At 39.0% G+C, this 14,572-nt stretch overlaps 1 protein-coding gene across 3 annotated transcripts; it reads right to left on the bottom strand.

Moving 5' to 3' along the window:
• Positions 1-4,069: 4,069 nt before the first annotated feature.
• On the bottom strand, positions 4,070-10,504 carry LOC104432484 (TMV resistance protein N-like). 3 transcript variants are annotated; one of them, XM_039307204.1, is made up of 6 exons: positions 10,023-10,504; positions 9,233-9,875; positions 8,523-8,661; positions 5,483-7,267; positions 4,869-5,389; positions 4,070-4,443 (listed from the first exon to the last, which is right to left on the bottom strand). In XM_039307204.1, the coding sequence occupies exons 1-4, from the start codon at positions 10,258-10,260 to the stop codon at positions 7,250-7,252; spliced, it is 1,038 nt and encodes a 345-aa protein (XP_039163138.1). In that variant the 5' UTR covers positions 10,261-10,504; the 3' UTR covers positions 4,070-4,443; positions 4,869-5,389; positions 5,483-7,249. The 3 variants fall into 3 exon arrangements, 2 of the variants coding, with proteins under 2 accessions (XP_039163138.1, XP_039163140.1); XR_005548445.1 differs by lacking the exon at positions 4,070-4,443 and having other exon boundaries at positions 4,791-5,389; positions 9,233-9,406; positions 9,544-9,875; positions 10,023-10,502; XM_039307206.1 differs by lacking the exons at positions 4,070-4,443; positions 4,869-5,389; positions 8,523-8,661 and having other exon boundaries at positions 7,137-7,228; positions 10,023-10,503.
• Positions 10,505-14,572: the final 4,068 nt, after the last annotated feature.

Here is a 14,572-nt window from a genome sequence, read left to right as displayed (position 1 = left end):
ATTCGAATATTCTTGTTCCTCAGTATTTGCAGCTACAGGAGGCAGTTCAAGATTAGCTGATGCATTATTAGAAATCGCATCACATTGCAGTCTTGTATTCCCTTGTGATATATCTATTGAATCAATTGTACTAAGTCCATTGTCTTGTACATCAGGAACTATATGAGTTGATCTAGTATTTTGCAAGTGCTCAATAGGCTTATTGGCTTTTGACTGGTACTGTTCTGTATTATTGAATCCAGAGACTCCTCTTGTCCATTGGTTGTATAGTGCAGATCCTTGTTGATGCTCAGCTGTGACTAACTGAGTAAAAGGAAAGACTGTCTCATCGAATACTACATGTCTACTGATATAGACATGTCCATTAGTAGGTAAGAGACATCGTAGCCTTTGTGTCTCTCACTATATCCCAGAAAAATGCATATGAGAGATCTTGGATCGAATTTATGTTGTCTATAGGGCCTGAGGCAAGGATAACAGGCAGATCCAAAGACTCGTAGATGAGCATAATCTGGTTTTTGTTTATACAGTTTATAATGAGGTGAAGTCATGTGTAGCTTTGTTGTAGGAAGGATATTGATGATATAGACTGCTGTCATAAAGGCATCTACCCAATATTTCAAAGGTACTCTACCATGATATAACATTGCCATGCCTAATTCAATCACATGTCGATGCTTCCTTTCAGAGATTCCATTTTGTTACGGTGTGTAAGGACAGGAAATACTGCTTTTTATGCCACACTGCTTGTAAATGATTCGAAGTTTGATATTAGTAAACTCGCCTCCTCCATCACTCTGAAATATTTTGATCTTGTGATCAAGTTGATTTTCCACCAGCTTTTGAAATATGACAAAAACATCATAAACTTCTGATTTCTGCCTCATTGGATATATCCGGCTATATCGAGAAAAGTCATCCACAAAAATGACATAGTAACGAAATTGTTGAGCAGTTGCCTTTGGTGCAGGTCCCCAAACATCACAATGTATCTTTTCTAGGGGAGCACTAGATGTATAGTCTGAAGATGAAAAAGGTAAAGCTGAACTTTTAGCAATTTGACAACTGCTACACATGTTTTGAGCTTTTGAATTGTACTGAATGAGTTGTTGACTTCGTAGAAGCTTCATTGTTTTTAAACTGGTGTGAGCAAGCCTTTGATGCCAGACATCTTCTCCCACTTCCTGTTGAACCTGAGTGAAGTGAACTTCTGTGATTTTAGGGTCCACTTGATACAGCCCCTTGATTTTCCTTCCTAGCTTCACTGTTGTATGATTGTAATTGTCCTTCATATAAACCCCATATTTATCAAAAATAAGAGAACGAGGGATAGTCATCTGTAACTTTGATACGGAAATCAGATTCTTTTTATTTCGGGAACTACTAGAACATCTTTTAATGGTCATATGCTTGTTTTTGTATGCGGTATTCCATTACCAATATTTGAAATCGACAAACAGGGATCCATCTCCAATCATAACGGTGTCGGTACCACTATATGTAGAGTAGTCGTGAAGCATACCGGAGTTACGCAGCAATGTGAGATGTAGCTCACTGTGTCAGGTACCATTACGTACCGTAAGGTTCTTCAATATGCATGGCTGCTAATGCGGTTGGTATTTCCTCTACTTGATATGAGTTGTCAAAACGATACCAACATCGAAGAGCTGTGTGCCTGGCCTTTTGCAAATTTGACATTCCGAGAGGACCATTACTTACTTTTGGTTTCGAGCTCGCACACACTTGTTGCTAATTGAGCTTTGTGGTGGATAGGATCTAACACCTTGATACCTTTGAGAAGAATTTGTATATGGTCTAAAACCACCGTCCGTAGTTAGACCGGTTGTCCTAATAACCTGATCTTGTTGTGTTGTATTCAGGTTATTCTCTTGATATTGATGATTCCTTCTTCCAGAAAAGTTACTCCCATTATTCCTTCTGTTAGTAATTTGTCCTCTGCCATAGTTATGCCCACCTCGAATATTCTCTTTGGTTTCTGAAATTTGGCCTTTGCGGACTTATTCCAGTCTTTCTTTGTCCATAGTATGCTAGGTTAGTATTGAACTGATTTACAAAATATGTTTGTAGCCTAGTCTCAAACCTTTCAAGTTGAGAAATTACCTCATCATATTCTGGTTGAGGTTTGAGACGGTACATGGTTGTTCTAAAGCTTTCATATTCGATCCTAAACCTTCAAGAACTCCAAACATCCTGGTTATGTCATCAACCGGTTTTCCAATAGCATTTAACGATCACAAATGGACTTGAACTCTCGAAGATATTCACTCAACGATCTATCTCTTTTCCTGCAAGCTTGTAATTTCCCTCTTAATTCGAACTCCTTTGCTACAGATCTCTGTGTGAAACGATTTATAAGAGTTTGTCATATCTCGAATGAAGTCTCTAAGCCAATTATCGGACTTAGAATATTTTCAGATACCGCTCCACTTATCCAGGGATGAGATTAGCGATCGGTCTTTATCCAATCTAGATAATCGAGGTTTATTTCTTGTGTTTGCCTTCCCTCAATCTCAGCTTGTATCGTTTGTCTTTGGAGAAGATGTTTCACCATTAATAAACCCGATTAAATCTTGACTCTTTAGAAACCTATGAAATTGAGCTTGCCATAGTAGAAAATTCTCCTCTGTCGACTTGTTGTAACAAAATTTGCTATATTCACATGAATCGGAAATGAATACTTCTGCACTCTGGTTGTCATTACGTATCCGAGACACTTTGAAGATATGACAGAACAAGTAGGTGACCTTTGAGTATCTAAAATCAAACCTTTGAATATCGATTCTTCGAGGTATTGTTGAACTTGATCAAGCAGCCTCTGTACAAGCTTCCTGTACAAGCTTTCAGCAATGGAGAAAGAAGATCACGAACTACCAGGAAGATTGCTCTGATACCATGTGAAGATGCAGATATCAAAGATGAACTGCATATGAGGTAAAGAACTTTGTATACAGATAGAACTGAATCGATCAATTACATCAAGTAAGATCTCTTTTCTACTTCTCTCAATCTATACAATCAATTGTAGTTCTACTTCAAAGAAAAAAGAAAGCAATTGAGAGAATTGAGAGAATCATCATTCTTCATCTCGTCACGCTACAATAGCGGAGCTTTTTATATCTTCGTTACAAAAACTTCTTTTCAAAAACAGACTTAACAGTATTTTGTTACAAGATTGAATCATCAAACTAACTATCTTGTTATATTGACACTTGTACGGCTCTTGGCGTAGCTGCAGTCAATCTTACATTTTACGGATTGCCAACTCGGCTTCTTCACGAGATCACCAGCTCGGCCTTTGCTTTTCCTTATTTTGAGCTCACGCCTGTTTCAGCTTCAGCTTACTTCGCTCTGTTCTTGCTTCAGCTTGTTTTGCTCTGTTTCTTTACTTCCATTAGTATTTGTAGACTGTGGTTTTGACCTTTGTTCTTTAACAGTTTATACTGCTACAGTTACTCGAAAATTGGGGTCAATAGAATTATTCTATAAAATAAAAATAAAAAAAAATAAAAAAATAAAAAATAATTCTTTGAATAGTATAGAGCTAACATTTAGCTTGACTAATTCCAATTGGCACATACAAACTACCACATCTATGTACTTCATATAACGGTCCACATCACTGATATGTGTGGCTCCTAAAGATTATTTTGTACCTTCACGAATCGAATGACGATCTTGATATATTTCTCACATAGCATCATTTGAAAGCCAAAAGATATCTGGGCAACCACTTTTTCAGCAAAAGCTACGTTTCTTTACTTAAAAAGCTTATTTGTCCTACATCTTTTGTAAATAAATTTCACCATCACAGTGCCCATAAAGGAATTTCAGTTTAGAAACCAGACATGAAGATGGTCATCAAAATAACGGCCTCAAGCCATGGCAAAAACACAGCCAGAAGATCTGCATTTCAAACTTCCATGTCACAACAAGGAGATCTAAGAGCAAAAATCAAAATGAAGGTGAAAGTACCTGTATAGTTGGGACAAGAGCCAGTTCAACGGCAAGAGCTTCAGGATTGTTACAAAATGAAAGAAAAGGGAGAGACTTGGGAGAAATCCGTATTCTGTATTGAATGAATTGTCCTTTACAAGAATACGCTCCTATTAATATAATACAATCGATATATAACTAAAGAAGAAATAAGACCCAATACATGAAATCAAATAAAACAAAATCTAATTCTATATTGATTTTTGAAACAATACTATAGATCAATTATGATCCCAAATTGATCTTCGCATATCTCCTAAAAGGATCAATTCCAGGAAACATTTCACTGGATGCCTGCCATGGCTCAGCTACTAATGCAAAGCAGACTCAATACTCTTCCCCAGCGTGTCTAACAGCAACCTAGCTTGCATGTCTAGTATTTGAGCATTTATACCTTCCAAAAGCCGACATATTTATACGGTCAAGACTCTGCATGTGAAGAACAAGTTCTGTTAACCAGAGGGGAGACAATCTCTCGGCAACTCATCATACATAGATGATACAAAGCAAATGGTACTGTCAAGTTAGCAACGCAAACCCCCCTCGGCTCTCTCTTCTCCTCATGGTTATGATCCAAAAAGAAGCATATCACTGCGAACAGCTCAAAGTACAAGTAATTTGTTTCCCTTTCTCGATTTGTGCTAGCTTTTTTAATCGGAACATCTACTATCATTGTCAGTTCCTACTAAAAAATCCTACAAGCTTGTGTTATAATCATCAGTAACCGTTAATAGAACCACTAACCAGAATAGTACCGCACCTCTTCCATGTGTTTGATGTAATCCAAATCAAAGGAAAAGAGAATCACGTCAGAAACAGTATCAAAATCAGCAATTGGAATCAATACAATTTACCCTTCACGTGTTTTTGTTCTTCGGGTATGACATTTCCTATCAAGAATGAAGGCAACACATGTTAGGAAAATATTATGAAGGATATATGCATGATATGCATGACATAAATCACCTAAAGTGACAGGATTGCTTGAAAAATGTCTCTATGTCCTTGATTTTATTTATGAAAAACATTTCTTTACTGCATACGATAATCCACAAAGTTCAATTCTTGCTCTTTTCAAATGCTCATCTCAAAGAGACATTTAGAAGACTGGGCATGTTATTTCCACACTTGACTAGAAATCATTTTAGGAACGATATACATCCTTTACAACAAAATGGATGGCCTTAGCATGCCAACTTGGTAGAAGGCGTCGCTCCCGCAGTTGATGTGCACCTTGTCCTACAAGAGATGGGACATGTTACTTGCATTTCAAACTTGAATTGGACTAATTTAGGAATGATACACCCTTCTTGTGTTGAATCAATTTCATTTTGCTTCATGTCTTCATTCATCAGGACTGGCCTCAATTATCCCCCTGTGAGAAAAGAAAATGGAACACGTTATCTCCAATACTTAATTGGGCTCAATGATACATCCTTTAGTGATAAATTTGACGGCCTCAACACACCTCATTGGCGGGGGAAGGAGAGATTTCCCACTAATTTAAATGCTGATCTGATGTTTTTCACATTAAGTCAGGTGATCATAATTCATCATATCTTGTCTGGGTACATCCTGAAACCTTGTGCCTTTTCATGCTCATCTCTGTTTTGAACAAACTATCCCTGGACATTTGCATAATGTCTCTGCATTCCTAAGATTGAATCGAGATCAATGTGCCCACTCCACTCATTGATGAACTTCAAGAGCGTATGAAAGTCCATCTGCTCGCTCCATATCAACATCCACATATGCACCTGGAAAACCAGTACCAAAGTGGAGACATTGGGTTCGAATCCATCAACTTGGGCTCGCCGAAATCATGACAACCTTCATTCCAAATTTCCCTGATGAAGAAACCTACGAGTGAGCACATTCTGCAACACGGAGTCCCTGCTTTGCATTGACTGGAAGGCGCCCAACGCGGATTCCAAGTCCCTGCACTTCATGTACGAATCCATGACAGAATTGCTGATGGAAGAGAATGTTATCGAGACCCTGCTTGAGCACACAAGCATGGATGGACTTCCCTTGTTTATTGGATACCTTTGAAAGACGCTTTGACGACGCTATGACAACAGAATTAATCATGGAAGGCTCAGTGATTTCAATTCCTGCTCACTTTGCTTTGTTAAAGTGGACTAACACTTCATGCCATCTTCCATTGGAGGACAGTTCTCTAACCTGCGAGACTGTGTCGGCAATTCTCAGGAACGTCAAATTGAAATGTAATTGCATGGCAAAGTTCCTTCTCTTTGATTGGTTTATTATGCATACACTCAAGACTGATCGTAGATTTACAAAATAGTTGGAGACTGCCAAATCCAACCATGGTTTACAGTTTCCATTGTAATGAATGACTGCTGCATTGTCCATTTCTGTCCGGTTGAGTGCTGGATCATAGCCGAGTCTAAACAGATGCCACCTCTGATCGAACTATTTAGTCAGATTGTAGAAAGTGACCAATCCAGGGGGTAAGACGCCCACTATCCACAATGTCCTATCCTCGTTCATTTCCTGCTATCGGTGATATATTCCTATGATGCTTCTCTTCTTCCACTCTTTGAGATCAAATATTTTCATACCATATGCCCAACCACAAGCACCAGGATCAGAATTCTCGAGATGATTGAATTACAGAAGTTGAGATACTTATCAAATCTATGGAAACTCTCCTTACAAGTTTGACCAGTGCCGTTTACCATCCCATGCTGATCAAAAAACGAAGAAGCATCCATAACCCATCCGTTTATCGACTTGTTTCCTTGTTTTTAAGAAGAGAAAGGCTAAAACACAATGCATAAAGAAGGCACACCAAGAACGTCCCCAAACAAATATCTTGAAAACTTCCTCTCATTGCTTCCCCCGCTTCCTCTTCCCCGCTGCTATTCCCTGCTGCTTCCACTGCTCCCACTCCTCCCTCTTCAGCTGCTGCTAGTCCTTCTGCTGCTTCCACTGCTCCCTCCGCTTCTGCTGCTTCCCCTTCTCCCCCTGTACTCCCACTGCCCTCCTCCATGTACATATCCTCCATCCCATTTATGCTTAGACTCCCTTTGATTCCACTCCTCCCTGTACTCACCCTAGCCTCCTCCATGTCCATGCCCTCAATCCTATTTATGCTTAGATTACTCCATCTCCCCTCTGTACTATTACTGCTTAGACTCGTCCCTCTCCCTATACTTCCTCTGCTTAGACTCTCTCTTCCGGCATACCGCTGCACTTGGACCGCATTGTTTCACATAAGTTTTAAGCACTGCACAATTAAGATAATGCTAATCTTTTCTCACTAATCATCTAATCAAGAACAGATTAGGTTTCTTGTGGAACATATTGTTTATACTCCTATGGTTACTCGAAAATTGGGGTCTATAGAATTATTTTTGTAAAAAAGAAAAGAAAAGAAAACTTTCTTTGAATAGTATAGTGCTAACATTTAGCTTGACTAATTCCTATTGGCACATATAAACTACCACATCTATGCACTTCATTTAATGATCCACATCAAGACACGTGTGGCTCCTAAAGATTACTTTGTATCTTGCAATGTTTATGCTGCTGACAACCAAAAGCTGTTGTCAAGGTGGTACAATAAGTAAAATTTCATACACTGTCCCAAAAAATGAGATCTGTCTTTTGCAATTCATTGTATGGAAGAATTTTTGAAACTTGGAGGGGGGCAGGGGGAGGAAAGGAAAAGAGACTGTTGAAAGCTGGGAAAAAAGTACTTATTAAAACAGTAGCACGTGCACTGCCAACCCATGCCATGTCAATATTTAATACTCCAGTCTCTTTTTGAAGGGCAATCGAGCGAAAAACCAGATCTTTTTCTTTTTTTTGTGGGAAAAATTCTAAAATGGAAATTGAGTACGCTGGAGAAGATGGGAGGAACTAGCAAAGGCAGAAAACGGGAGGCAGAATGGGGTTGGAGAACCTGTCGAGCTTTAACAAAGCCATGCTTTTGCTAATCAATTTTTGGAGAATAGCCTCCTGTCCTAATGCTTTAGGACAACAAGATTTTAGGTAACATTTGATGGTCATGCAGACTGAAAAACTAGAGAAGGTAGGGGATAAGCTAAACCATTTTCAAAATCTGCAGGCAAGTACGCAACGATGTGAACGTTCAAAAGGGCGATTATTGCAAATAGTATGAATTAAAAAATAAAAAACAAAAAAGGAAAAAATAAACACTCCTCACATCACACAACGTCCAACAATGAATTATACAGCAAGAAATAAATTTAAAAATTACAGTTTATGAGACTTGTATTTGTGTACTCATTTAATTTATAGGAAACAACATTTCCAATTAAAAAGGGCGTGTTGAAGGAACACTAATTGATTGGCAAATATATTTTTGTCCGCGTAAATTTCGGAATAACATTTAACTTCTTGCAATTTGTGTAGTTTCACCAAATTATAGCATCAAGCCGAGGTTAGAACAAATCAAATTTCAAATCTGTGCATTCACGTGCATCAATTGTATACTGACGAAGAAGAAGATATGGTACCATCACTGCACAATTATAAGAGTCTTCAAGTGACTCTGTCAAGTCATCAAGCTCAATCGGATGCTCAGTCTGTGACTCATCTTTTCTACCTAGCTCCTCCAAAACCTTTTGAACGACCAAATCGACAATTTTTGCTTGGCTACCATACACAAAAGCGCTTTCATTAGTTGACTAGATTTAATTCATACCCACACATCGCAAATGGTTACAAACAATATCTAAATACACTGAATAATCAATATAGGCTAATTTAATAGAATTCAATTCACTGGATGCCTTTTTCTATTTGGTAGTGGTCTACACAATGGCTGAAATTACCAAATGGCTACCACATGGTGCCCAAGCAAAATTTCGGCATTTATAGCTAAGCCTAGAAAGGATTTTCAGCACTTGTAATAGGGAAAAAATGCAGACAAACTTCAAGGTCATCCATTGAACACTGCAATTGGAGGATGACAGATTATATAACCCGAAAACCTGTGACAAGTTCCCCAGCGCCAGCAGTGGCTATAACAACTGAAATATTAGGGAAGATGTCTCGAGTAGAGGATGTAAAGTTCAACAGGAGTAGCACTTGAAGTTGGAAGTGGTCATCGAAATTTTCCATTTAAAAAAGAAGAAAATAAATGATTTGATAGGGTAATGTTTTATCCTCTAAAACAAAAACCAAAAAAGGAAGATTCAGGCAGGCATCTTAAAGGTAGTTTTACCTTTGTCCCTCTTCGACCTTCCATCCCTTGATTTGACCAACCTTTGCAAGAGCCTCTTTGAACGCCCCAAGTTCGACTTCGGAGGAAAGGTTTTTGGGGCGTGGAGTCCGATGTTTAACATGCGCAGGTTCCACTTTATAAAAGATGGGAAAAATCCTTTTTTTGCCATTTGACCTAAACACATTGTACATCATGTGTTCAAGCTCGATGAGACACCATTCACAGTCAGGATAAGTATGAGAGATGATGGGTATGTAGATTTTGGAGTTGTCAATAGCTTGTAGAATTGTCTCATCAATCTTATCACCCACCTCGATTGCATCTTCATCCCTGAATACGCGGATTCTGGCATTATTCAAGCCTTGATGGAGGAAGTCCGTGAAGTCAAAACGAGTATCCGCTCCACTAAAACTCAAGAACACATCATACTGAACTTGTGATGCTCTGGCCTTTGAGTGTGCCATATCTGGGAAGCGTATTACTTCCAGACCTCTCTCTCTCCCCTCAGAGGAGAAAAAAAGGTTGGTAACTTGGTGTGGCGTGGCCTGGCCAAGAAGTGAGCTGAGGCTTTTGGAATGCTTCCACGGTAGAGCACACAAAGATGACCGATATTCCAATGAAGACGGAGATACTCGGGAATATACTGAATGTTACACAGACACCGAAAAAGAAGAAGAAAATGGATCATCCAGCAGCTGAAGGCGTGTGTAAATAGATTTGGCGAAGGGGATTTCTGTTCTGAGTGAACAATCACATGCAAAAACACAAACAAATTCGGGCGAGATTTTACCTAAATTCACAGGATAATAGTGCCAAATTTGGACTTCATCGGAATCGGCTCGACGGATGACCGGCGGTACGGTGCTGCCAGGCAAAGGATGGCCACGGTGGTGGTTCGGCGAGGTGCACGCGGCGGTGATTCGGCCGACGATTGGTGAATCGTGCCGGTAGTGACTTTCGGCCGGGGGTAGCGATGCAAGACGAAGCCACGAGGGACGCCGACCGAACGAAAACAGGCTCGACATCATGATGCAACAGCTGCGGCTTGGGACAGAGAGCCGCCGCGTTGTCTCCGGTAGCTGGAGGCGTGGGAAGGAGCGGCAGCTCGTTAGGTTCGGCAATGGACACGACGGCCTCCCGCCAGTCCGGGCCCAGCGAAAAAAGAGAAGAAAAGAAATCAAGGCCTAGAGAAGAAATGCAGCACAAAACAGGCTCTCAGCTTCAGAATCCCAAATTTGAGGGGGATCTTTTTTTTTTTTTTTTTTTTTTTTTTTTTGAGAGAGAGGAATGACGACGGTAGGTTCGGCGGAAGGAGAGGGCAGTGCCGTCGTAGGTGGTCGTCGCGGTTTGGACAGCAAAGCAGCTCGTCAGAAGAAAGGAGGCGGCGGCGGTGAGCAGCAGGCGTCGGGAGTGGGGGGGCAGTGCCGTCGTCGTCGCTCACGGGCTGGAGCTGGGACGTGGATGAGTGCAGAGGAGGGTAGGAGCAACACGAGCGCGCGTCCTCGTTTGCGCAAAGCCTCCCGAGATCTCTACCGTCTCTCTCTCTAGTCTTTCCTTTCGTGTGTAGACCAAAATGGACAGACTATATTGACAGGGAGGGCTGTGACTCACTGGCATTTATAGGATGCGCCGCACGTACGGAAAGCAAAAGCTACGTGGAAGCAAAAGCTACGTGGGACTGGTTATTAAATTCGAAACTTTAGAAGGTCTCTCATTCCTTATTAAATTCGTAGAGCTAGAAATTCGTAACAATCCAATCTAACTTTGGAACCTCTCTGCTTCCTTATTAAATTCCTCTGCTTTCTTATTAAATTCCTTTGGAAGCTCTCAGCTTCCTTATTAAATTCGTAACAATCCAACGTAACTTTGGAACCTCTCTGCTTCCTTATTAAATTCATTTACGAATACGAATTTAATAAGGAAGCCGAGAGACCAAGGTGGGGACTTTAATAAGGATCGAATGTTAATAAGGAAGGACATCCAAAATCACGTTGGATTGTTACCGTGATTTAATAAGGGATACATTTAATAAGGAAGACCGAAGGTTCCAAAGTCACGTTTGGAAGTATTGATTTAATAAAGAAGCTGAGAGCTTCCAAAGCTACGTTAAATTTTACGAATTTAATAACTAGTCCCACGTAAATCTTTTGCTTTCCCTACACCTCGGACCGCGAAAACCAAACTCCTAAAAGTCCTCAATAGCTTCTGCTTTCCCTGTACCTCCAACCGAGTCTGACCCCATTTAACCATGGGGTTGATTACAGCTATATAGTCAAATTAAATGGATAAACTAAATGGGTCGTAACAACTAATCAAATGGCAATTGTCTTACCTTGTCTTTTCATGTCTCTCAAATTTGTGTAGGGCAAGGGGGTTCCATCAACGCTACCCAATTTTCGGCTAATTAGAGATATTTTCTTGAAAATACAAGTTAAATTTAAATTAGATTAGATTGAAAATTAATAAAATTAAAATTATTCTTTAAAAAAAAAAAAACATGAGCACTTAGTTGTCATGTGTCATTTCACAACAAGGGTGGATTTGAAAACTACTTTTTCAAAACCTTTGAGCTTTGTATGTCCTTGGGGTCCTATTTGGTAAATTTCTTTTGGAGAATTTTAAGGAAATATAATTGCATTTCCTCAGCCAAAGCAAGTCTAGTATTTTGAGTTTTAAGCATGTAAATACCTTTATTTCTTCCAAAATGAGGGATAAAAAAAATGTTTCATGCTAATGGGTTCATTCGGGTCCATAATCGTGAGTTCCATCATACGAGATCTTGGGCCTATCTTTTGATCTCCTAGTTCAAGTCCATGGCTTAGCAATAATAGGTGCTCATTGATGGATATCCATTGTTCAGATAGCATACATCCATCATTGAACATAAAAATGCCCGTGCATTCACATGTATGTAGATAGAGAAAAAAGAGTATAGGTAACGGTATGGCTACCGATGGCGGGTACATCAGCTTGCCTGGACCCCTCAACAACCCTTGCCCAAAGTGACTTTGTGCACAGATCTTCAAGAAATGCGAGCTGCATAAATCAAGAAAGAACTCCAACAAGAATGGCCACGTAGATCTTCAAGTCCTTCCCAATCTACATGAGATGCAGATATTCTCTTGACCTAATTTTCAAATCACCTTAAATCCTCTTATCTTCACTCTCCAATCTTCCATCCTTGACCTCAAAATCAACTCTAATTCTAAGTAATCCGTTGCCCGTGGGTACAAGGAACAAAGAAGCAGCAAATGAACTTCCATGTTCCCAAAATTTCAAACTATTCCAAAGACCATAGTTAATTGGGTTCAATTCTTTTTTAGGTTAAAATCATAAAAAATAATAATAATAATAATAAAATAAATAAATCTTAAATCTGCTCATTGTTACATAAATACCTCAAATTTTTTATAACATAACAAATTCCAAACTTATACTAACTCATAAATATACCTTGGATAGAATTGAAATAAATAATATAGGTTTAAGTTTCTTTTTCTTGACAAAAAAAAATTTGGGAGTTATTGTGTCATAATGAATAAGTTTAGAACCTTGTGAAATATGAAAAAAAATTAGAGTATTTATGTCACAATTGGCCTAATTTGGGACTTTTTGTGGTATTTACCCTTCTTTCTTTAGCCAAAGAAAAAAAAAAAAGTTAAACTCAATCGGTGACAACATTGTTGGTTCACCTTAGTCGGTGAGGGTTGGTGAGGGTTGCTAGCCCTTGTCGGTGCTTGGACAACCCTCTCTCCCTCTCTCTTTATTTCTCACATAGCATCATTTGAAAGCCAAAAGATATCTGGGCAACCACTTTTTCAGCAAAAGCTACGTTTCTTTAATTGAAAAGCTTATTTGTCCTACATCTTTTGTAAATAAATTTCACCATCACAGTACCCATAAAGGAATTTTAGTTTACAAACCAGACATGAAGATGGTCATCAAAATAACGGCCTCAAGCCATGGCAAAAACACAGCCAGAAGATCTGCATTTCAAACTTCCATGTCACAACAAGGAGATCTAAGAGCAAAAATCAAAATGAAGGTGAAAGTACCTGTATAGTTGGGACAAGTGCCAGTTCAACGGCAAGAGCTTCATGATTGTTACAAAATGAAAGAAAAGGGAGAGACTTGGGAGAAATCTGTATTCTGTATTAAATGAATTGTTCTTTACAATAATATGCTCCTATTTATAATACAATCGATATATAACTAAAGAAGGAATAAGACCCAATACACGAAATCAAATAAAATCAAATTCTAAATTGATTTTTGAAACAATACTATAGATCAATTATGATCCCAAATTGATCTTCATATATCTCGCATATCTCCAACAAATTGATCTTTGCATATCTCCTACAAGGATTAATTCCAGGAAACATTTCACTGGATACACCTAGCTACTAATGCTCGAGCAGACTCAATACTCTTCCCCAGCGTGTCTAACAGCAACCTAGCTTGCATGTCTAGTATTGAGCATTTGTACCTTCCAAAAGCTGACATATTTATACGGTCAAGACTCTGCATGTGAAGAACAAGTTATGTTAACCAGAGGGAAGACAATCTCTCAGCAACTCATCATACATAGATGATACAAAGCAAATGGTACTGTCAAGTTAGCAATGCACCCCCCCTGCTCTCTCTTCTCCTCATGGTTATGATCCAAAAAGAAGCATATCACCTTGCAAACAGCTCAAAGTACAAGTAATTTGTTTCCCTTTCTCGATTTGTGCTAGCTTTTTAAATTGGAACATCTACTATCATTGTCATTTCCTACTAAAAAAATCCTACAAGCTTGTGTTATAATCATCAGTAACCGTTAACAGAACCACTAATCAGAATAGTACCACACCTCTTACAAGTGTTTGATGTAATCCAAATCAAAGGAAAAGAGAATCACGTCAGAAACAGTATGAAAATCAGCAATTGGTTTCGATACAATTTACCCTTCACGTGTTTGTGTTCTTTGGGTATGACATTTCCTATCAAGAATGATGACAACACATGTTAGGAAAATATTATGAAGGATATATGCATGATATGCATGACATAAATCACCTAAAGTGACAGGATTGCTTGAAAAATGCCTCTATGGCCTTGATTTTATTTATGAAAAACATTTCTTTACTGCATATGATAATCCACAAAGTTCAATTCTTGCTCTTTTCAAATGCTCTTCTCAAAGAGACATTTAGAAGACTGGGCATGTTATTTCCAACTTGACTAGAAATCATTTTAGGAACGATATACATCCCTTACAACAAAATGGATGGCCTTAGCATGCCAACTTGGTAGAAGGTGTCGCTCCCGCGGTTGATGTGCGCCTTGTCCTACAAG

This window comes from Eucalyptus grandis, chromosome 1, assembly GCF_016545825.1.
Source record: "Eucalyptus grandis isolate ANBG69807.140 chromosome 1, ASM1654582v1, whole genome shotgun sequence".
NCBI lineage: Eukaryota > Viridiplantae > Streptophyta > Magnoliopsida > Myrtales > Myrtaceae > Eucalyptus > Eucalyptus grandis.
The sequence above is the reverse complement of the archived record's forward strand: the minus strand, read 5'-3'. Positions and strand labels throughout refer to the sequence as shown.